At 45.5% G+C, this 23,341-nt stretch overlaps 1 protein-coding gene and 1 pseudogene across 1 annotated transcript in view; one reads left to right on the forward strand and one right to left on the reverse strand.

The window, feature by feature from the left end:
* Positions 1-23,341, reverse strand: part of LOC137640023 (VWFA and cache domain-containing protein 1) — a 447,337-nt gene that overhangs the window by 13,941 nt on the left and 410,055 nt on the right. Inside the window, 1 exon segment of the mRNA XM_068372387.1 lies at positions 12,887-13,072. Coding sequence (XP_068228488.1) covers positions 12,887-13,072 — 186 coding nt within the window.
* On the forward strand, positions 4,220-4,858 carry LOC137638969 (tigger transposable element-derived protein 1-like; annotated as a pseudogene).

Below are 23,341 nucleotides of genomic sequence, written 5' to 3' on the forward strand. Positions count from 1 at the left end.
GGGGACAGGGCTGGTGGGCAATTTGTATAAATAGCTCTAGGTTTGTATGTTAGGAAACATACAAATTACTTTGTCATTTGTTCTAACACAAATATAAATCATTAGCTATTTATTGGGATGACTTACCTCTTATGAGGTAGGAAGTCTTCACCAACTGACTTTGGCAATTGACCCAGGTTTCTCTCTCCTTCAGTATTAGACTGAAGGAAGTAGGAACCCTGCCCTCGCTAAAATAGTTGTGCTATGCACAATTAGTGGCCTGCAGAAGCTGTGTGTTTGCGATACTGGCAATATTGCTGGTCTTAGTAATGCGAATCTCGAGTCATAGGAATCTGAGAGTACTGAGACTTTTCCCAATAGCCCCCTCGCAAGAGGTTTTGTGGATGCAACAAGTATTATTTCTATACTTAGGTTACACAATGGAAGTGGATCATACCTGCAGAGAGCCGAGGTCAGCTGTGTTGAGTACCGTGCAGCTGATTCCCCAGAGGGGAAAAAGGTGAAGGAATGAAAGACAGTCTATCTACGCCTTCACCTAAGACTAACCCAGGTAACCTCAGCCCTCAACCCTCTGCTACTTGTTCATCGGGAAGTTTGAGGTCTTTGGACCACTTGTTGTGCAGCCACCACAAGACCAATGGAACACGTATCCATTTTCCTGTGGGTTACATCTTGCAGGTAGTGGCAGTGACGGTCGTCTAACGGTTCCACACGCCCACTTGCATTACCTGCACCACAGAGTAGTTCTTTTTGAACACCAACGACATTATGATACCCCTAGCGTCATGAGTTCTGGGTCGTCGTTGTGGAGGGTCAGGACTAAGTGCAAGGTTGATGGCTTTGGAAATCCATGAGATTGTGCTCTTTGTGACCCTCCTCTTGATCTTCCATGTGCTGACAAACGTTGCTGACACACGGAAGTGAGCTGCTGCTGTTGTTTTAAGTATCCCCTCAGATTCCTCACTGAGCAAGGTACCAGTTGGACTGGGTCTTTGGTTACAGAACGAAGACTCGATTCTGAAGGGTCTGAATAAGTTCCCCTACCCCCGGATTTTTTAGTCTTGGCAATAAACTCAGGGACAAAGCTGAGAATTACCTCTCCCTATCCCCTTGAATGGGAGATGTCGTCTGATAGACCATGCAGTTCACTAACTCTTTTGGCCACAGCCAAAGTGAGCAGGAACACTGTCTTCAGAATAAGGTGGCAATCTGTTGCCTGCTGTAATGTGGTTCATAGGGAGTTACCTTCGGAGACTGAAGGAGTTGAACCACGATCCAAGGAGGTCTAACCTCCGACTTGGGACAAGTCATCTCATAACTTCGTATGAGTAGAAAAAGTTACAAAGAGGAGGAAATATCTATTCCTTTCAGTTTAAAGGCGAGACCTAAGACTGAGTGGTAGCCTTTGACTGCCGCAACCGAGAGAAGTATTTCTTCCCGAAGGTGTACCAGGAACTCCGCAATTACTGGAATAGAGGCATCGAGGGGAGTGATACCCCTTCACGGCACCAGTCACAAAAAATAGAACATTTCGCCTGGAAGACTGAGGTGTCTAGAAATACTTTCTGCAACTCGTTGCGAAAAGCCTCTCTGGGAGAGGAGGTGCTGGACAGTTTCCAGCTGTTAAGTTGAAGCGAAGCTAAAGCCTTGTGGAAGATGTTGGTATGTGGTTGTATGAGTAGATCGTGTCGTGGAGGAAGTTCCCTCAGAAACTCCATCGGAAGCTGCAGAAGGTCCAGTAACCATTCTGCATGATGCCATAGTAGAGAAATTAGTCATTGATAAGTTCTTGCTTATCCTGACTTGGTTGAGGACTTTCTCATCTGACAGAATGGGGGAAATGCGTACACATCTATGTTGTCCCACCGTTGTTTGAATTCATCTTGCCAGAGAGCCTGGGGGTCTGGAACTGGGAAATAGTAGAATGGGAGCCTGAAGTTCAGGCCCATTGCAAAGGGGTTCATAGTCAGGGAACCCCACAAAGTTAGGACTTTGCTGGCTACTAGATGATTCAAAGACTACTTGGAGCCCACTATCAGAAACGCTTTGCTCAGATTGCCTGCAAGCACATTCCTGTGCCCAGAATGAAACAAGGGGATAGGGACACCGAGCTGTCATCTGTCCACCTGAGTATTTCTACTGCTAGATGTTTCTCTAAGTTTATATGCTGGTACCTTTCTGTTTCAGACCAAAGAATGGAGATGGTTTGAGGCTGGATTTGGGTCCCCCACCTTCTTTTGATGGATCTGAAGAGCATCAGTTTCAGAAGGGGGAGGGGGGGCAGAAGATTGATCTCTTTGCGGAGGTTTTCGTCTATCACCCACCATCTGAGTTCTGGGAACTGCTTGCTTAATTCCACTTGGACTTGAGGCGCCGTTGGACCCATAAGGAAAGATTTTCCTCCCTCTGATCATCGGAAAATGGGAAGAGCACTGAGCTACCTGGTCAGCCAATTACCCCGTAGGGTGGTCAACAATACCCTGGGATCGTGACTGTTGTTCCCCTCCGTTAAGGGCTAGCAATTTCTCTTAAGTGGATCAAGCGACTTTGACTCCAAGTGAAAGTCAACGCTCCTCGGTTCGTCCCGATTGCGTAGCAAGAAAACATCTCAAGTTGATGTCAAGACATGCAACTGATCGCACACTTCAGTTATGAAGGTAGGAGGGGAGGATCCTATCCTCCCTTCAACTGCCACCAATCTGGTGGGGGTTGGCCAAGAAAATATGATATTGATTGGTAAACCAGGTAGCCAATATCGCTTATGTTATTACAGAGAATCTCCTTAAAAATCACTTTCAGACAAGAGACCAGTTGGTAACTGCTGAACGCACCCAACTACTTCCAAAGGGAAAGATTGAGACGTATCTTCAGTCTATTGTTGGACATGTAATACAGGGAGTCCTCGGGTTACGACGGTCCCGACTTACGCTGTTTTGAGGTTACGAACACGCCCCATAAAAATATAAAAAATAATATCAAGCATCGTTCTGTCTTACGTCGATAGTGTCGTAAGTGACGTATACAATTGCAAACTAGTTTCTAGCGTGCAGTGGATGAATACGCTTTGTTTCGGTTGTGGGCCAGGAAGACGGCGTCAGTCGCGTCACCGTTTCAGTAATACGCCATTTTCGTTGTGTAGGCCGGTTCTCTCTCTCACGTGTTTGATGGTTTTTTTTATTTAACTTTTTGCCTTTTTTAATGGCTCCAAAGCGTAAGGCAGATTCTTCTGATGGTAGTGCATCAAAGAAAAGAAAGGCCATCACCATGGAAGTGAAATTAGACATTAAGCTATCTAAAAACGGTGAAATGCCAACGAACATTGGCCAGTCGCTTGGCCTTAGTTGTTCGACCATGGCAACCATTCTTAAGGATAAAGAGCGCATCGTTGAACATGTGAAAGTATCTGCTCCTATGAAATCAACAGTGATAACCAAGCAGCGTAGTGGTTTAACTATGAAATGGAAAGATTATTGGTGCTTTGATTGGAAGATCAAAATCAACGGCGTATTCCGGTGAACCTTATGGTGATTCCGGAGAAGGCGAAAAGATTTGTTTGAAGCGTTGAAAAAAGAAAAGGGGGGGGGGGAAGAAAGTGAAAGTGAAGAGTTTTCGGCTAGTTGGGATTGGTTTATGCGATTTAAGGCTCGGGCCAATTACCATAACCTTAAAGTGCAAGGTGAAGCTGCTAGTGGGGATGAGAAAGCAGTAAGTGAATTTCCTAAAGTGTTGGCTGAGATAATTAGGGAGGGGGTTATTCTTCTTATCAAGTGTTCAACGTGGATGAGACAGATTTATTTTGGAAGCGTATCCCTGACCACACGTACATCGCAAAGGAGGAGAAGCCAGCACCCGGTCATAAAGCCAGCGACGAGAAGCTAACTTTACTTCTAGGGGGAATGCTGCTGGCAACTTCAAACTGAAGCCATTGCTGGTGTATCAGGCTGAAAATCCAAGGGTACTAAAGGGCATTTGGAAGAGTCAACTCCCAGTCATTTGGAAAGCAAATAAGAAGGCATGGGTGACACTTGCAGTGTTTGAGGACTGGTTTATCAACCATTTTGTGCCTAGTGTGGAGTGGCATTGCACCAAAAAGGGTATCCCCTTTAAGGTGTTGCTAGTGCTGGACAATGACCCTGGACACCCTGCCCAACTGGGAGACTATCACCCTAATGTCAATGTGGTTTACGTTCCACCTAATACCACGGCTCTTTTACAGCCTATGAACCAAGGAGTGATTGCTTCGTTCAAGGCCTACTACCTCTGAAGGACAATTGCTATGGCATTACAGGAAACTGAAACAAAGAAGGACTTGTCTCTGAAGGACTTTTGGAAGCCCTACAACATCCTTGATGCTGTGAAGAACATTGCTTATTCCTGGGAGGAGGTGAAGATTACAAACATGAATGGTGCTTGGAGGAAACTATGTCCTCAATTTGTGAATGATTGCCATGGGTTTGAGCACACAGTTGACCATGTTATTAAGAACATTGTTGCCCTAAGTAAGGAAATCGATCTGGATATGGAGGTTGATGATGTTACAGAGCTGCTGGAATCTCATGGAGAGGAGTTATCTGCTGGGGACTTGATACAATTGGATAAGCAGATCAAAGAGGAAGAAGAAGAAACCCCCACCCCAGAGGCTAAGGCTTTCACAAGGCAGGGCTTGTCAAAAGGTTTTGCTGAGATACAGCAAGCGTTGGCAATTTTTGAAGCTCAGGATCCTAGCATGGAAAGGTACACTAGGGTTTCCAGAGATATCATGGATTTACTGCAGTGTTACAAGGAGATCTTGGATGAGAAGAGGATCCTGTCTATCCAGTCTAACAGTCTAACCTGGAGTGTTTTTTTAAGAAAGTAGAGAGACCTGCACCCTTTACATCAGCTACCTCTACTACTCCAGATTTGCCAGCAATAGAGTCTCTACCCTCTACCTCAGCTGCATCTATTGCTACAGAGCCTCTACCATCTACCTCAGCTGCCTCTATTGCTACAGAGCCTCTACCATCTACCTCAGCTGCCTCTACTACTCCAGCTTCACCACCTTCTGTAGGTTCTGCCTCACCTCTAGACTCACCTGCCCCAGCTTCTCCACCATCTTCTGTCTTCCAGATAATCCTGACTCACTTGCCCCAGTTTCTCCACCATCTTCTGCAACTTCCTCTCCACAATAGACCTGTCTCTCCATCGCTTGCAACATCCCTACCAGTGTGCAAGCTAACCCTAGGAATAAGGTAAGGAATTGTTCTCTTTTTTATAAATATTTACTTTAATTAATGTGTTAAGGAATTGTTTTCTCTTTTTCTAATACTTTTTTTTATGTCATTTGTTACATTTTATTATAGTACAATACTTTACAGTACAGTATGTATAGAGTAATTTATTTACGATGTTCCGACTTACACTGAAATTCGGGTTACACTACGTCTTAAGAATGCATCAACATCGTAAGTCGAGGATCCCCTGTACTGTATAGGCAAAAATTCATCTACGGATCAGTAACACAGACCGAGGAGCTGTATGAACATATGGACGTAGCCTGAATTATAGTCGTATCCGGAACTCGGTTGGAGAATATAGAAAAGGTTCAGACCCCATCGTATTACTTCGTCTCCGATGGGTAAAAATGGCAAAAGAATTGAATGTTCACTTCTAAGAAACAGATTCGCTTATGAGAAGTTTTTGGTTCGAGTATTTCTAAAAACTAAGACCTTTGATCAGAAAGAAAGTAAGGAGCTGCCTATGAAGGCAGACTGCATATGCAGTATGACTAGTTTGGGAAGGTAGAAGAGTAATGTACAACTTGGTTTTCCGGCAGAAAGATTGCTTCCACGCATGATGTACTTGCCTATCTGCGGTAGCGCATGCGTATTCTTTGCCTTCGGATAAACATTTGAAAACAAATTTCCGCTTGCTTGCAAGAATAATGTATGTGCAACGAATCACAATATTACTGTCCAAGGAATTTATGATCAGTGACTAGCAGTAGTATTTTTTAAGATGTGAGCGCATACACCGACAAAACAAAATATACAGTTAGTGTAGCGATCATTCCTCCATTGATTTGCCTACACTCCTTGTGGAGGGGGATTGTAAAGTTCATAAACTTAATAAGAAACTAACAACGTTTGTTGCTATCATTCGTAAACATAAGCTAACACTGTTCTCTTGGGACTAAAGGCTTAAGACAATAACCCTGTAAGGGTAAAAAAATGAAATGCCTCACAAGCCTATCGTGTTAAACGAGAATTAGCTGTGGCAGGGACACAATGACGGCATGCGGATGATTAAAACAATCGATAGAACCCATGCGCCCCAGGAGTTCTTACAGCCTCTATGCAGTTTCCAAAAATGCGTGTAGGAGTTATGTAAAGGGTGTAGTCTCGTGAGCAAGGGTTTGTTAGCCCAGGACTCAACAAACACATACTTTAGGCCGATTTGTATAGGGTTGCCATCAAACGCTTTCTTGTGTGGGGTTGCCAGCAAAAGCTTTCTCGCTAGAGAGAAATACCACCATCGAATGCAGGCAAAGACTTGCCATAAGGATTTAACTGAACAGAAAGTAAAACTTCTTTCTGCGAGATCATCGAGAATGACGCAGACCTCGCAGTAGGTGAAGGTTTCTCGGTGACGAGAGATGATCACCAGCCACCTGCGACCCGAACTGCTAGTTAGCGGGAGGGGTGGGGGAGGGTGACGGTGGCTCATCCGAAGACGGCATGGAACTGGCGAGACTGCTCAATGTCACGAGAATAAAAAAAATTCAACATAATGAAGGCCAGAAGGTCTTTAGTCACGAGTGCCCGAAGGCTCCATGCGATGAGAGCCCGAAGTCTTGAAGTCACGAGAACCCGAATTCTCAATGTGACGAGAGCCCAAAGGCTCCGGGTCAAGAGTACCTCAGGGATCAAAATGATGCGGGTCAAAGGCCCGACTTCATGAGAGCTCGAAGGCTCAAAGCCACAAGAGCCCGAAGGCTCAGTGCGACATGAGCCCGAAGGCTTGCGGTCGCGAGAACTGAGAGGTTCGGCGCAATGAGAGCCTGGAAATTTTGGGTTATGAAAGCCCAAAGGCAAAATGTAACTTGAGCCCGGAGGCTCTTGGTGACAAGAACCTGAAGGCTCTGGGTCACGAACGCCCAAAGGCTCCGAGTGACAAGAACCTAAAGGCTCAGTATCACGAGAACCCGAAATCTTTGCATAATGTGCACCTGGAGGCCCAAGGTTACGAGAGCCCATGGGCTCCGCGTAATAGGAATCGCAAGAGCCCAAAGGCTCAGCTTAATGCCAGTCACGAGAGCCCAAGAGCTTAGCGAGATGAGGGCCATGAGATCCAAAAGGCTCTATACGATGAAAGTCCAGAAACTCTGGGTTACGAGAGCTCAAAGGCACAACGTAACAAGAGTCATGAGAGCCTGAACGCTCAGCGTAACAAGGGTCATGAGAGCCCGAAGGCTCAACGCAACTAAGGTCACAAGAGCCCAAAGGCTCAACGTAACAAGAGTCACAAGAGCCCGAAGGCTCAATGTAACAGGAGTCACAAGTGTGCGAAGGCTCAACTTAACACGAGTAACAAGAGCCTGAAGGCTCAGCGCGACGAGGGTCAAGAGAGACCAGAGGCTCTATGCGGCTTGAGTCCGGATATTCTGGGTTACGAAAGCCCAAAGACTCTGGGTTATGAGAGCCCAAAGGCTCAACGTAACGAGGGTCATGAGAGCCCTACGGCTCAGCATAACAAGAGTCACAAAAGCCCAGAGGCTCATGCAACGAGAGACCAGGGACTCTGGGTTAAGAGACTCTGAGGGTTCAACATAACGAGGGTCTCGAGAGCCCAAATGCACAACGTGATGCAGGTAACAAGAGCCCAGGGGCTCTATACACCAGGAATCTGAGGGTTCCGGGTAGTGAGAACAAGAGGGCTAAGCATGAAGAGGATCCAAATGTCCCAGGTTATGAGAGACCAAAGGCTCCGTGCAACCGTCACGAGAGCCCAAAGGCTCCGTGTAACCGTCACGAGAGCCCAAAGGCTCGGTGTAACCGTCACGAGAGCCCGAAGGCTCATCATGACAAGGACCCAAAGGTCCCATATTACAAGAGCCCGAAGACTCAACATAACGGGAGCCCGGAGGCTTGGAGTCACGTGAGCCTGAAGGCTCAGCGTGATGAGGACCTGAAGGTCCCAGGATATGAGAGCCCGAAGGCTCAACATAACTTGAGCCCGGAGGCTCGGTGTCCGGAAAGCCCGATGCGAGACGGTCACAAGAAGATCATGACTTGAACCCAGGTTGAAGAGGGATCAGAAACTCCTCCACCCAATGGACACCTAAGGGAAACGTCAAGCAGGATCCTCCAGAGAGGGAGACTACTCTGTCACAATAAGCAGATCACAAACTTTCTCACGCAAATGAGAGGAATGTTCTCCAGAAGGAGGACACTGCCTAGGACTATGCTTTCCCCCAGCCCTAGTGGGAGAAGCGTAGGCATACATCACATGCTGGTCACGGATCAAACTCTCGCGGACGAGAGATGTCCTCCCGAAGGATGACAATGCCTTGATCTTTGCTCCCCCCCCCCCCCCACGGGGAGAAGTGTCATCCTCAGCAAAAGGCACAAGCTGGACATAAAAAGATCTCTCATGCGGACAAGAGAGACGTCCTCCCAAAGGAGGACCTTACCTTAGATTTCGCTTTCCCCCAACCCAAGAGAGAAAAGCGCAGTCTTCGGCGATGAGATATCTGCTGCTGATCTTCGTCGAGCTGTCAGCAATTCTCCCCTTTAGCTGTAAGGTTAATAAACAGCTGATGAAGGGAAGCTCTCCCTTAGAAGGGAAAGAAGCCCAACACCTGGGGGGGTTAACTCTCCCTCGGTAGGGAAAGTTCTCCAACTCCTAGAGGCGGACCTCTTGGCAGTGCTCTCTGCTTCCCGTCAACACGCCTTCTTTAAGTTGAAGGTCAGCATTGAGCGCTACCTGAGAAATAGAGCCAAGGCTAGTTTCTGGGTCCACCCCTTAGGGATCTCCTAACTAGAACACCCAAAGGAAAGCAGTATGCCACTGCCCTCGTTCCAACACTTGAGCATGAGGAACAAAAGAGACTGTACCACTAATGGCAGGGACCTTGTCCCATAATGAAAAAGTTGTAACTAGCGAGCTGATCAAGAGATGCCACAGGTAAGGAGCCTCCCTCAGTGCAAGTCTATGATGGGACAGGAGTGGCCGATTCCACAAGAACGAACAGATCTATGTTGGCAGATTTAGCTGAATGAAGAAGAATGGCAAATAGCTATCTGAGGAAATATAAAAATGAAAATAGAAACTTCCTCGGGAGGATCACTTAACCCACAGACGGGAAGGGTGTCCCCTAAGAGGACAGAAACATAAGGATTGCGCACTCCCTTCGCTGGCTGTCATAGACGTGAGAAGGAGAGTGGCACCATAAGAACTGTAAAATAAGAATTACAAGTTATTAATCCAATGCAAGTTATTATTTCAACCTAATTTCTGAAGAAACCACTCAGGAGTACCACTTAACGGTGTTCTCCTCGCGGAGATTCTGTTGGTCATCCACGTAAGAGGGAGAGCGGCATAGTAAGGGAGAAGGAGCATCAACACAATGACGACTCCCTTGCAGGGGAGACCGAATCTATTCTTCACTGTCAAATAAACAGCAACTGTGATAAAAGGTTAAATATATATACGTATGATACTATAAAAAGGAGACAAAGACTGAAATTGATTGTTGAAAGTTTTCAAGGAAGTAATGAAAGTTACAAAGTAGAGCATGCTAAGTATTCCACTATTGATAGTGAAGTCAAAATAAAAGACAGGAATAACAATAGAGACTATTTAGACAGTAAAGTAGATGAGGCTGACAAAGCTATGAATTCAGAGAGTGGCTATGGTGTAAGAATCACTCAGAGAATTATTACTGAAATCTCTACTTGGGTAAGAAATAACAAGCATATACCCATCAAAAAGAGAGATAAATCTGTTATAACAACAGAAGATGAAGAAAGACAACGTTAGATTGAACACTTTAGTGAGGTTATAAATAGGAGCAAATGGTGGAGTGGAAGCAGATGTACGTCAGAGAGTGAATGAAGGATGCAAAGTGTTGGGGGCAGTGAAGGGAGTGGTAAAGAATAGAGGGTTAGGCATGAATGTAAAGAGAGTTCCGTATGAGAAAGTGATTGTATCAACTGTGATGTATGGATCGGAGTTGTGTGGAATGAAAGTGACAGAGACACAGAAATTGAATGTTTGAGATGAATTGTCTGAGGTGTATGGCTGGTGTATCTCGAGATGATAGGGTTAGGAACGAAGTAGTGAGGGTGAGAATGGGTGTAAGAAATGATTTAGCAGCTAGAGTGGATATGAATGTGTTGAGGTGGTTTGGCCCTGTTGAGAGAATGGAAAATGGCAGTCTGTTAAAGAGGGTGATGAATGCAAGAGTTGATGGGAGAAATGCAGGAGGAAGGCCAAGGTTTGGGTGGATGGATGGAGAGAAGAAAGCTCTGGGTGATAGGAGGATAGATGTGAGAGACGCAAGAGAAAGTGCTAGAAATAGGAAAGAATGGCGAGCGATTGTGACGCAGTTTGGTAGGCCCTGTTGCTTCCTCCTGTCACCTTGGATAATCGCAGAGGTAGCAGCAGTAGGGGATTCAGCTTATGAAGCTTCATCTGTGGTGGATAACGGGGAGGGTGGGCTGTGGCACTTTAGCAGTATCAGCCGAACTCGCTTGAGTCCCTCGTCAGGCTGGGAGGAGCATAGAGAGGAAAGGTCCCCTTTTTTCATTTGTTTGATGTCGGCTACCCCCCAAAATTGGGGGAAGTGCCTTAGTATATAGATAGATAAATAGGAGATACGATGGGAATAATTTGATTGATTTACCTCAAGGTGATGAAGACCTTGATGTGCCCATGAATGAATTCAGTTTCTACGAAGTCAAAACTATCATTTAAAAATGCAAGAGATGGAAAGCCCCTGGATATGATGGAATAGCTGCTGAGATGATGCTTGCTGAAAATGAAGTGACTCAAAGAATACTTACAAGATTAATTTGTAGAATGTGGCATGAGGAGGCAAAACCTGGAGAATGGGAGTTAGGAATGTTGGTTAAAATGGCAAAACAGGAAACCTGACTGATTGCAATAATTACTTGAGCATAATACTTATGTCAGTTATGAAAATATATAGTATGCTTATTCTAAAGAGACTAGAGAGAAAGATTGATGAAAAGCTGAGAAATGAACAAGCAGGATTTTGAGAAGGTAGAAGTTGCAATGGCTAAGTTGAGTAAAATTTGGAAATCAAATCGCATGAAATTACACATAAAAATCAGACTATATATCGGTTTAGTGAGATCTGTGTTACTGTATGGACATGAGTTGTGGTATGATAATGAAACAGCCTTCAATAGATTTAATAGAGAACAAAGCCCTCAGAAGAATATTGGGAGCTAAATGGCAGGACAGGATTAGAAATGAAACTATAAGAGAGATAACTCGAGTGCCAAATGTGGATGAGATCACGATGAGGGGTAGATGGAGATAGTTTGGACATGCTCTTCGCACTCCCCAAGAGAGATTAGTTCACCAGATGTTCAGCTGGGCTCTACAAAGCCCTAGAAGAGTTGGAAGACCCAGGCCTACATGGCTGAGAACTATGAAGCGTGAAGAAAGAGATGGTGAATGGGGAAGTATTGAATTAAAAACTCAAGATAGAGCCGACTGGCGAAATCTAACCGAGGACATTTGCATGGCGTAGGAGATGATGATGATATTTAAAACATACAAGTATGTTTTCATATATATAAAATGAAGACATGAGTATAAGATTAAGAAAAACAGAATTAACTGTCATACAATCAAATGGAAAGTCTTAACGGCGGGGGATAGCGGCAGTGACTGTCCTCTACCAAGCCAGAAAGAAAAGTGGGTATCAGCCTAGGTGTGAGTGAGCGAGGGTAGCTAACTAGAGGTTGGGGTGGTTGTCGCTCGCTAAAATTATCATGGCTCTTCTTTCAGCTTCACCGAAAGTATATCCCTATGAATAGTTAAGGGTTTGTATTTGTATCGGAATAACCAAAAAATTAAGTACACTTATAAATGGCTTCGTAACATCATCTTTTGCATCAAAAATGTTTTGCAAAATGAGAAAAAAGAAATATGTTAAAAGAATAATGAAAACTTTAAGTATAAATCATTTATTAATGAATAAGGTAACCATGGATGATTCAATATCTTGATAAGGATGTGGGAAGGTAACAAGCCGAAAGACAAAAAAAGTGAGTTTGCAACAAAACTAGGATTGACTACATAGTCCATTGCTAGGAGACTTAAGGGAGCTACTTGGAAGAAGTGTATGTGCCACTGTAACTAGAGCAGTTCCAACAACGAGTAGTAGTCTGGGGATCTGTGTAGATCCACAAATAACATATAGGCTTTATTAAAACTGGTGTATCATGGCCTGGTGTGGCATTCAGCTCCAATAGCAAATTCTCCAACAGTTGCAATTTGAAGCAAAAGTCGAGAGGTTGGATAATAAAATGAAAAAAAGGATGTGGATATCTGTAAAGCATAAAGATATATATAAAACAAGTGCAGCTAGGGGCTGAGTGAATGATGCAAGAACCATTACGTAATGGCTACCGTACACCCATAGGAGGGTAGTGCCACCTGTGTACTTCACAGAAAACCTAAAGGAACTACTTTGCAGAAGGGTATGTGACACTGTACCAAGAGCCACTGTTCTATTTCTTTTCTTCTACAAGAAATAGTCAGGGGATCAGTGCAGATCCAGAAATAAGCTTACTTAAAAGTATTGGGTTTGTGATGAAATAAATGTGGATCAAAATATGTACTTTACATCAAGACTAAGAATACACTATACCTAAAAGGTCTTCATCAGCATTATCTATTTCATGTGTTGGCTCTGGCTGATAAATTGGATGTTGGTGTGGACGAGACTGAAAATTTGCTGGTGTGTAGAGTGAACGGCTGCTCCCTCCTACATGTTGTCGATAGCAGTACACTGCCAATGCTACCACAAGGAAGACTGCCATAATTCCACCCGCAACTGCAAAAGAGTTTGGCATCAAATAGAAATCAAGTACTTTGAGGAAAATATGACCAATAGCTTGAAAATTTTAGATCAGTCAACTATTACAAAATAAAAATATATAGATTCCCTAGCTATTCAAACACTATACAATAGTAATATGACAAATTCGGAGATAATTTTTATTTTTCCCTAACTAATACAAACCTGGAGTTATGTGGATATTCTTTCAGCAGCAGCTGGAGGTAGCCATTAGACTTTAATTGCGAGGTGGCAACCCTGCGTAACTGCTTAGCGGGTAGGCTGGGGGTGGCTGGGGGGTACCCAACCACCTCTATATATACAGTACTCTTACAGTGGTGAAAAGGTCACTTTATTATTGCAGGCAGGACTTCTGGGGGACAGGTGATGGCGGGCCAATTTATATAAATAACTCTAGGTTTGTATTAGTTAGGAAAAAATACAAATTATCTCCAAATTTGTCATTTGTTCCCATACTAACAACCCTTCTGTTATTTATATGGATGACTCACTCTTAGGTGGGTGGAAGTCCTACATCTGGCATGGACATTGACCCGGTTTAACCTAGTATGGTATATGACTGTGGTCTAATGAAAACTTTGACACCTCGCTGAAAAATACAAAGTTAGTATACTTGTGGCCTGTGCAATGTAGTAAGATAGAGGTGGTTAATTGTATGAACATCTGTGAGTTTACATAGGAAAAACAACAAGACGTATCTCATTGCTCCTTCGCAGAAAGCAATGGGGACCTAGACAGTATAACAATTTTATAACTTATACTAGGCTACACAAGGGAAGTGATAATTATCTGCAGAGGTTGAAGCCAGCTTGCAGAGGGACCCATGGTACTGTACCCCAAGGGAGGAGAAGATGAAAAAAGGAAAGCCAGATATTCTTCTCATTCATCCCAGTCGTAACTCGGGTAACCAATGCCCTCAACCAACTACTACTTGTCCATCAAAGAGCTTGAGGTATCTTTAACCACTTATTGAGCAGCCACCACAGGACCGATAGTAAATGTATCAAGTCTCTTGTGGGTCACGTCTTTGAGGAAATGGGCTGTGAATGTGGTTTGTCTTTTCCACACACCCGCTTGGAGAACATGCAACACGGAGAAGTTGCGTTTAAACGCTAGGGAAGTTCTGATTCCCCTAATGTCATTGGCTCTAGGTCGACAAGCCTGAGGATGATCAGGAGCCAAGGCTCTTTCGATCACTTGGAGAATCCAGGAGGAAACTGTGTTCTTGGTGATCTTCCTCTTTACTCTCCCAGAGCTAACAAACATGTTACTCTGGGCCCTGTTGCTGCAGTGCATTTAAGATAGTATCTCAAACTCCTCATTGGGCAAAGTAACAACTGATCTGGGTCGTTGGTTACAGAATGAAGACTGGCAATCTGAAAGGGCCTGAATCTATGGTTCAGGACCCCCAGAATTTGAGTCTTAGCATTAAACTCAGGGACGAAGCTGAGTGTCACTTCCCCCCATCCCCTTGAATGGCCGATGTCATACGAGAGGACATGAAGTTCCCTGACTCTCTTTACCAAGGCTAAAGCGAGCAGGAACGCCGTCTTCAAAGTGAGATTTCGGTCAGTTGCATGGCATAATGGTTCGTGGGGAGGTCCTTTTAAGGATCTCAAGACGCGAACCACGCTCCAAGGAGGAGACCTGATCTCTGACTGGGGCCAAGTAATCTCATTACTCCGTATGAGTAAAGAAAGCTCCAACGATGAGGAAATGTCGACTCCTTTCAGTTTGAAGTCAACGCTTAAGGCTGAGTGATAGCCTTTCACCGCCGATACTGAAAGGAGCTTTTCCTCCCGAAGGTATACATGAAAAACCCGCTATTATTGGAATAGTGGAATTGAGTGGAGAGATATTCCTTCCATGAAACCAACCACAGAAGACTCTCCATTTTGCCTGGTAGACCAAGGCTGAGGACCTATGCAAGTGTCTGGACATTCGTTCTGTAACTTGTCGTGAAAAGCCCTTCTGAGAGGAGATGCTGGATAGTCTCCACGCGTGAAATCGAGGCAACTGCACGGTCTTGTGGAAGATGTTCGCATGCGGCTGTTTGAGTAGATCTGGTCGTGGAGGGAGTTCTCTCGGTAGATCTACTAGAAGTTGCAGAAGGTCTGGAAAACTACTCTGCGTGATGCCATAGCAGAGCTACAAGGGTCATCATTAGATCTTTGTTAGCTCTTATCTTGTTGAGCAGTTTTCTCATCAGACAAAACGCGGGAAAGGTGAGCACATCTATGTTGTTCCACCGTTGTTGAAATGCATCTTGCCATAGAGCCTGAGGGTCCGGGACTGAAGAACAGTACACTGGAAGCTTGCTGTTTAGAGATGTTGCGAACAGGTCTATGGTCGGGGAACCCCACAAAGTCCGGACTTTGTTTGCTATCTGACATTTCAAAGACCATTCGGAACCTACTATCTGAGTCGCTCTGCAAAGATTGTCCACGAGCACATTCCTCTTGCTGGGAATGAATCAAGCTGATAGAGGCCCCGAATGTTCTTCTGACCATCGGAGGATCTTTACTGTAAGATGGCATAGAGGCTGCAAAAAGGTAATGCCCTGTTTGTTTATGTAAGCCACTACTATGGTGTTGTTGCTCTTCAACACCACAGAGTGACCTGCCAGCAACTGTAAGAACTGACGAAGAGCCAGGTAGGCTGCTCTCATCTCTAGAAGATTTATGTGCTGGTACCTTTTTCACTCTGACCAAAGGCCGGAGATTGTATAGTGCAGCAGGTGAGCCTCCCACCCTTCTTTTGATACATCTGTGAAAAGAATCAAATCCAGAGGAGGAACGAGAAGATTTTGGCCTTGCCGAAAGTTTTCGTCTACCATTCACCCAACTCAAATCCGTCACCTGATCTTGAGTTATGGAAACTCGGGTATCCGGTGGGTCGGAGTGTTGGTTCCACACTGACTTCAACTGCCACTGCAGGGATTTTATCCTGAGGCTGCCGTTTGGAATAAGACAGATGAGAGAGGTTAGGTGGCCTAACAGACTTAACCAACGAGAGGCTGGAAGAACTTCTTTCCTGAGGAAGGGTGCAGCCACTTCCTTCAGTCTGTGTGCCTTTTGCCTGATGGGAAGACTTTCTCTAGGATGGTATCTATGATCATTCCAGTCTCTGTGAGGGTTGCAGTGTTGACTTCTCGTGATTTGTCAGGACTCCCAGATCCTGACAAAACTCGAGAAGCATGTCTCGGTGGCGAACAAGTGTCGTCTCCGAGTCGGCTAGAATTAGCCAGTCGTCCAGATATCTGAGAAGACGGATGCCACTTCTGTGAGCCCAAGATGACAAAAGGGTGAACACTCTGGTAAATATACCTGAGAAGTTGTTGTGAGACTGAAGCATAGAACCTTGAACTGGTATGCCTTTCCCTCGTGAATGAACCTTAGATACCTCTTTGAAGACGAATTTATTGGGATCTGGTAGTATGCGTCCTTCAGATCCAGTGTGCACATGAAGTCCCTTGGACGTACCACTTGGATGACTGTGTCTGCTGTCTCCATTCTGAGCTCTGTCTGTTGAACAAACTTGTTCAGAGGGGAGAGATCGATGACTGGTCTCCAGCCTCCAGTCGCCTTTTTCACCTTAAAAATTCAACTGTAAAAGCCTGGGGACCTGTCTACCACCTCTTGGAGAGCACACTTCTGCAGCATGGTCTGGACTTTGGCACTGAGGGTCAGCTCCTTTGTGGATCCCTTCGCATAGAAGCCTAGATGCACTGGATCCCGAGTCAGAAGAGGGAGAGATTGAATGAACAGGACGCGATACCCTAGGGCGATCACATCGACCGTCCAAGGATCTGCCACCTCTGCCAGCGGCGTTGTAGACATCCTCCAACAGGTGGCGGGTGATAAAGAATGCCATTCATACTGGGAGGGACCACTTCGGCCACTTCCCTTTCCTCCCTTCTTTCCTCTGAAGGACTTGGACCATTTCTATCCACTGGACTGAAAGGGCCACTTAAGACACCTTGGAAGGTCCCGAGGATCTGGAAGTTGACTGGTGAGTAGAGGAAGGTGCTTGCTGAGGCCGGGAAGATTGGGAAGGTCTATCATAGGACCAAGATGTCATGGCCCTATGGAGGAGAGAATCATTGGATGATTTCCTCCATCACCCAGCAGCCCTCTCTATCTCCTCTGGAAGAAAGAGAGGAGAACCCTAAAGGGTGGAATTCCTCAACCGAGAGACCTCCACTTACGGCATTTGCTTAAGGAACCGACCTATGACTGTATCACTTGTATCGAGTATAGCGTTTGCCCACAGGTTGACAATGTTGTGCGACAGAAACTCAAGAGTCCGGGTACCTGACAGCAGGAAGGACTCCTATGTCTTCCTGGCAGATTCCTTCGACAGATCGTGGGAGCGAACCATGAAGCCTAAGGATCCTAACCATAGATCAAGCCATGAAGCAGCCTGCATGGCGTACTTCCCGCCTCTCTCTATGTTCAGGAACTCAACTGCCGATAGTGAGGCCTTCAAAGAGGAGAGGGTTTGTGTGAGAACTACCTTCGTTTGGGACTCTACCGAAGGGTCGAGAGTCATGGTGGAATATGGTTCCCCTTCGATCTCGTAATACTTCCTTTGTAACACAAAAGGAAGTGGAAGAGACCGAGAAGAGGAAACTGCCTTCAAAGAACTAGAAGTTCCAGCTATCTGAGAGATATGTCAGACCTTTGGACCAGGGCCAAGCCCCACTGGACCTGGAAGGCTTCTTGGTCTCGAATATTTCGTCGAGAACCATACCCTATTCCTAGATGGTGGAACAAGTAGTGGACAGCCTGTTGATGGCCCTCATACAGGCGAGGACCTGCCAAAAATTATGTTCCTATTCACGTCTCTCCTGTTTGGAATGATAGTTCGGACGGGCTGTCCACCTCCAGGATCACATCCAGAGCATGGGGTAGGTCAGGGTCGTCAACTGAAACCGTGGATGGGCCTGCCACTGGGGACTGCGCCTGTGCCTAAACCACCCTAGCTTCCCATGTCGCAGCATTCTTCGGTCTCGTCTACATGTCCTTCGATTCCCTACGACGGGACATTCCTCCACGGTCTTAGGAGGGGGAACCTGCGAGGTCTTCAAGGGCTTAGACAAAGCCTTGGCAGTAGGAACTGGAGGCTCCTTCTCTAAAAGAGGAACAGAAAACGGACGCTGATCGGGAGGCACTACCTCAATGTCTTGAGGGTTGAAGGGATAGATCGCAATCTTCCTGGGCGAGCCTATGTCCCTACTACTCCTAGGAATGATGATGTCAGCATGATGTGAAGTTATGCCTCTCATCTGTCTCTTCTGCTTCTTAGTAATGACTTCTTTACTTTCACTGGCATGAATGGTAAGTCCATATAAGTCAGAAGTGGCCTGGCCTTCAGCATGCAATCGCGGTGGAGGTGATCTGCGAGCTTTGTCTGCTAGGGTCTTGACTCCCAACTGACGAGCTCGATGAGGGTTCCAGAAGGAATCTAGAAGTTGCCCTGACTGGGACAGTCGGGGGTTGTGGCGGTGGAGGGACCATCTTCAGAGCCTTCAGGATAGTGGACATGAAGGTTGATGCCCATACAGGAAGCTCCAAACCCCTAGGTACACCCTGAAGGTCCCTAGAAGAGTGTCCTTTGGCTAAAATACCACAAGGATTGCCAGTCCATGGAGGAGATAACCTCTGAAGCAGAGGAACACTTTCCTTCAGATGTGTAGGAAGGTCCAGAGTAACAAGCACATTTGCAAACCTATTAGGAGGCTCCTTGAACCCTTCTGGGAAGGGTGACGGTCTTCCACTGGAGGTGGAAGATAAGGAAGGGTGAGAGGAACGTGTTGGATTTGTACTTGCTCACAATTCCCACACATCTACTCGTTAATTGATCCCAAAATTTGTCAATTTGCTCGTGAAATCGTGATTCACACAGAAAATCGAGAACTTCATGCGTCAACGGACGCAATTCGCGAGCAGAAGTGCTCTCAACAGGAGCACTAGGAGATACAGAGGAAGAGGTAGGTCTAGCACCTTCTTGCTGCCCCGGAGGAGCACCTACGTCTGACGAAGTTGGCAGAGGAGGCTCTGAGTAGGGACTACTCTAGAAGGAGAATACGTCACAGCGGGACGCGTCCCCAAGCGTCGCGTAGGCGAATGCTTCGCTAAAACTCCCCGTGCTGTGATAGGCACTGAGGGTTTAGCTGGACACCTGCCTGAGGAGTGGTCAAGCTCATCATCAGGTTCGGAACAATGTCGTTTGGAAGGTCTGATTGTGGGGCTACACGCTGATGGACTACGCGTACGCCTACCTCTACCTGTAGATGAGGAACGTCTACACCTTGATCGCGGACACGGTTCGTGATCATGATGTTTGTGAACGCGAGCGTCCAATTCTCGTTTGAGAACGGCGTGAATGCCATGAGTCCCTATCTTGCAAACGTGAGCGTCGGCTTTGCGAACGTGAATGTCCTCCTCATGAACGATACTCTCGCAAGTTCAAACGCCGCCCTTGTGATCGTGAGCGTCGTCCTCACGAGTGCGAGTAGTGTCCTCGTGATTTAGAACGTGACGATCTGGAACGCGAGCGTCTGGACTTAGGTCTAAACATTTCTCACTATCATGAAGAACGCGATCATGAGACTCGTCCTCGTGAAGAGGAAAGCCTTCGAAGAAAGCATTGAGACCCATGGTCTCATGAGCATGAAGCTCTAGTGTGAGCATATTCTAGGCGGAGAACGCTCTGATCGTGATGACCTAATATCATTACGATCTTCCGATCGTAGCGAACAGCGATCAGGGGAAGAAGTTCCAGAAGGGCGAGGCGATGGGGATGCTTGTACCGTAGCGCTGCTGGTGAAAGGCGTGCTGATCCCCGGAAGATCGTCACCTGCAACCTGAGGGTTCCTGTGGGAAGAAACCGAGGGTTGAGGTTTTAGGGATGATGAGGTCCCAGGATGGATAGAAGATTCGTTGTCAGCAGGGGGTCGTTGGCGAGGCGAACACAAACGATAACCTCGTCCACGCATGGAAGGGCCAGGGGAAGGCGACAGATAGACCTTACACAGCTCCAGAGCGTGAGATGTCGATGGTTCCGGAGAAGGGTTCCTCATGTCACCATGCTGAAGAAAGTGCAGGAGCTCCTTCTTCAAAAGGAGTCCCGAAATCCCTAAGGACGATCACACCTGAAACAGGTCTGAAAGGGAGAAAGGCTCGCCAGCAGCTGGAGGAGAAGATGCTCCTCTAGGGGAAGCAACCCCCCCCCCCAGTACCCTGGGATTGCCAAGGAGATAAGCAATCTGCGCTCCTACTCGCGTGTCCCTCGTGAGAGCGCGCGCGAGGAGCTTTTGAGAGAGATTTGGGGGTGCGAGAAGAAAAAGAACACGCAACGCTTGCCCCCGAGGGAGAACGATCGTGCTTAGTCTTCTTCTTCCTATGCCGCTCAAACTTCTACCACTGGAAGGCAGACCACTCCCTACACTGTGCAGGGCGAACCCTGATCGCAACGATGCCCTCGGCACGTAAGACACAGAGAGTGTGGGTTGGTCTCTAACAAGGACATGAAGGTCCCACACGTGGCACCCTCTCGCCCTGGACACGTTCGCAGAAGAAGACACGCACACCTACAAGGAGAAAGCAAAAAATTAAAAAGTCCAATGACAGTCGGGAGGAGAGCGGACACATCCGATATCTACTGAGCCAAAAGAAAAAGTGGCATCTCACTGCTATGAGAGTATGTACAGAGCCATCCCCAGCCTACCCACTAAGCGGTTAAGCAGGGTTGCCACCTTGCAATTAAAGTCTAATGGCTACCTCTAGCTGTCGCTGAAAGAATATCCACATAAATAACAGAAAGTTTGTTAGTATGGGACAAATAACAGAAAATTCTAAATGACTGGTTATTTATAGTATATTAACGGGCTCGACTCAAAGACTGCTTGGAATTCAGGATATTGCATTTTTGCCTTGGAAACAATTATATATGTTTCAAATAGTTTTTTATTTTAATCAAACAATTTGTTTTATGGCTAAAATGTCCTTTTCTCATATTTACACAAGCGCACCCGGTCACTAGCCACAATCCTTATCTGATCAAGGTATCTACTTATTCACTTTTTCTTCAAGAATCGTAAACTTCAAGAGCATGGTTTTCTATGATTAACTCATAAAGAGAATGTACAATAAATTCCTCTTCTCTCGATAGTGTCCTAAGTTATAGTTTGCCTAGTGTTTCTTTGTTATATTTATTCTATTTCTTTGCTTGTTTATATATCTACAATTCTTCTGTTATGGTAATGATGAAAAATACAAAAATTGTCACACACAACAAAATGTGCCTAAAACATAAAATGTGCCTAAAACATAAAATGTGCCCAGAAAATATGTATAAAATACTCATGTGTGGGCATTTGGTACATGCAGTGTATATCATGGTAGATTTCAGGGAAAGAATATCACTGCTTAGTAAGTAACTCTGAAATATTATGAATATGTCCTTAAGGTCCCTAGTGTTGTAGGAAATTACCACTAAAAGCACATATTTATGCACACTAAAGTATATTTAACCAATCTAAAAATAACTTTGAAGCCTGTATTTCATTGTCTGCTCCTTTATATAATAACAATTTTTATGTTATAATCAAGCTGAACAATGCACATAGCTTTATAAATGATAAATAAATATGCCTAATGTGTAAAATTTGCCCAGAAAGTAAGATGAGAATACATTATGCTAGCAACATCTTACTCATGTACAGTTGTATGTGCATTGGGTACAAGTAGCATTTTTCTGGGCTCAATCCCTGTGCCGCCCAGTGAAATGCTCCTAAAGCACCATTTCAAAGGAATATAACTGCTAATATTACCAGAGAAAAAATGTATAGGAATGCTAGGTTGAACTAGCTCGCTCACCTAATGGTGTCGGTATAGACTGGGGCGAAATACCAGAGGTCTCGTACCATTTAGACTTCTCCTCTTCAAAATCCCTCAATAGTGAGGTGCAGTTCAACCTCCCCTGCCTCGCAGACCAGTACTACTAACTCTACCCACGCTTGCCCATCACTCCTTTCTAGCACCTATTACGTATAAGTCCAACGTGTTTTTTCTCGTGTTTACCATTGGATTTATCATCAACTTTCTCTCGATGGCCGATTCCCAAGATACCCCATCGAAGTTAAGTACTTTATCCATGGGTTTTAGCGAGATTGGGCAGTGTAACCTTTGTTTTTATTAATTGAGAAGTGTTTATATATGAGCGGCGTCCCCGTTCTTACTTTCGTCTCTGCCCTTTTTCTCGTTAGTTCGTCCGTCATTAATATTCGTTCGAACTTTTAGGAGTTTTTTCCTCATATTTATATAGTATACCGACTTTATGCTTTCATATAGCATTTATTTTATGTTATCCTATGATATCAGTGTTAGCGTTTCATCAGGAGTAGGTTATGTTGGTATGCCTCCATTCGTGCATGTTGGTGGATAGCGTCACCATTGAGATTGTTTCGCTAGTTCTAGGAGCGTTAAAGACGACCATCTCACTTATTATTATTAAACTTTTAGTTTTATTACGCTCCACCTAGTTTTACATTTGGTTCGAGTAGGACTCTCGTGTATTTTGTTGTTTTTACTGTTCGATCTACCGCTTCAGTAACTAGGTTGGTACCCCTGCTTTCCATCTGCTGATGGCGTCATGCTTCCTCCCTTACCACTCGCCCGAGTCCCTCTCTCGCCATATTATTTCTGCATGCCTAACCTTACTTACGTGATTTCGCTTTTAATTCATTAATTATTTTTATGTATTTGTGCATTGATATTATATTTATTGCTTTACTCCGTTATGATCATATTTTTGGGATTTTCATGTCATGTTGAGGGGATCTCCAGTTGGTAGCCCTGTCTACCACTATGCACTGGTGATTCCCCGGTACCATAACCCCCCCCCCACAGGTTGGGGAGGCTATTCCATCCCCCCCCCTCCTCCAGTGTACACCCTTCCTCTCACTCGATGGTTGTTGGTTATGACATACGGGTCAAGTATGCTTGTTCCTCAGTCTTCCCTCAACGTTCCGACATATTGAGGACTGAGTGTACCCACGGGGTGTGACTTAGTCTCATTCATTCATACCGGGCGGTTTCGTCTCCCCCCCTCCCGTCGCCCCGATTGGCCATCGGTCGGGGGAGGGGGAGGGGGAGGGCCGGGACCACCGGGGACTATCACACGTGATTAGTCGGTATAACTGCACCTTGGTGTAACCTTGCTTTTAGCTATGGTTGTAAG

The sequence above is a fragment of the Palaemon carinicauda genome, chromosome 4 (assembly GCF_036898095.1).
Source record: "Palaemon carinicauda isolate YSFRI2023 chromosome 4, ASM3689809v2, whole genome shotgun sequence".
In the NCBI taxonomy this organism is placed as follows: Eukaryota; Metazoa; Arthropoda; class Malacostraca; order Decapoda; family Palaemonidae; genus Palaemon; species Palaemon carinicauda.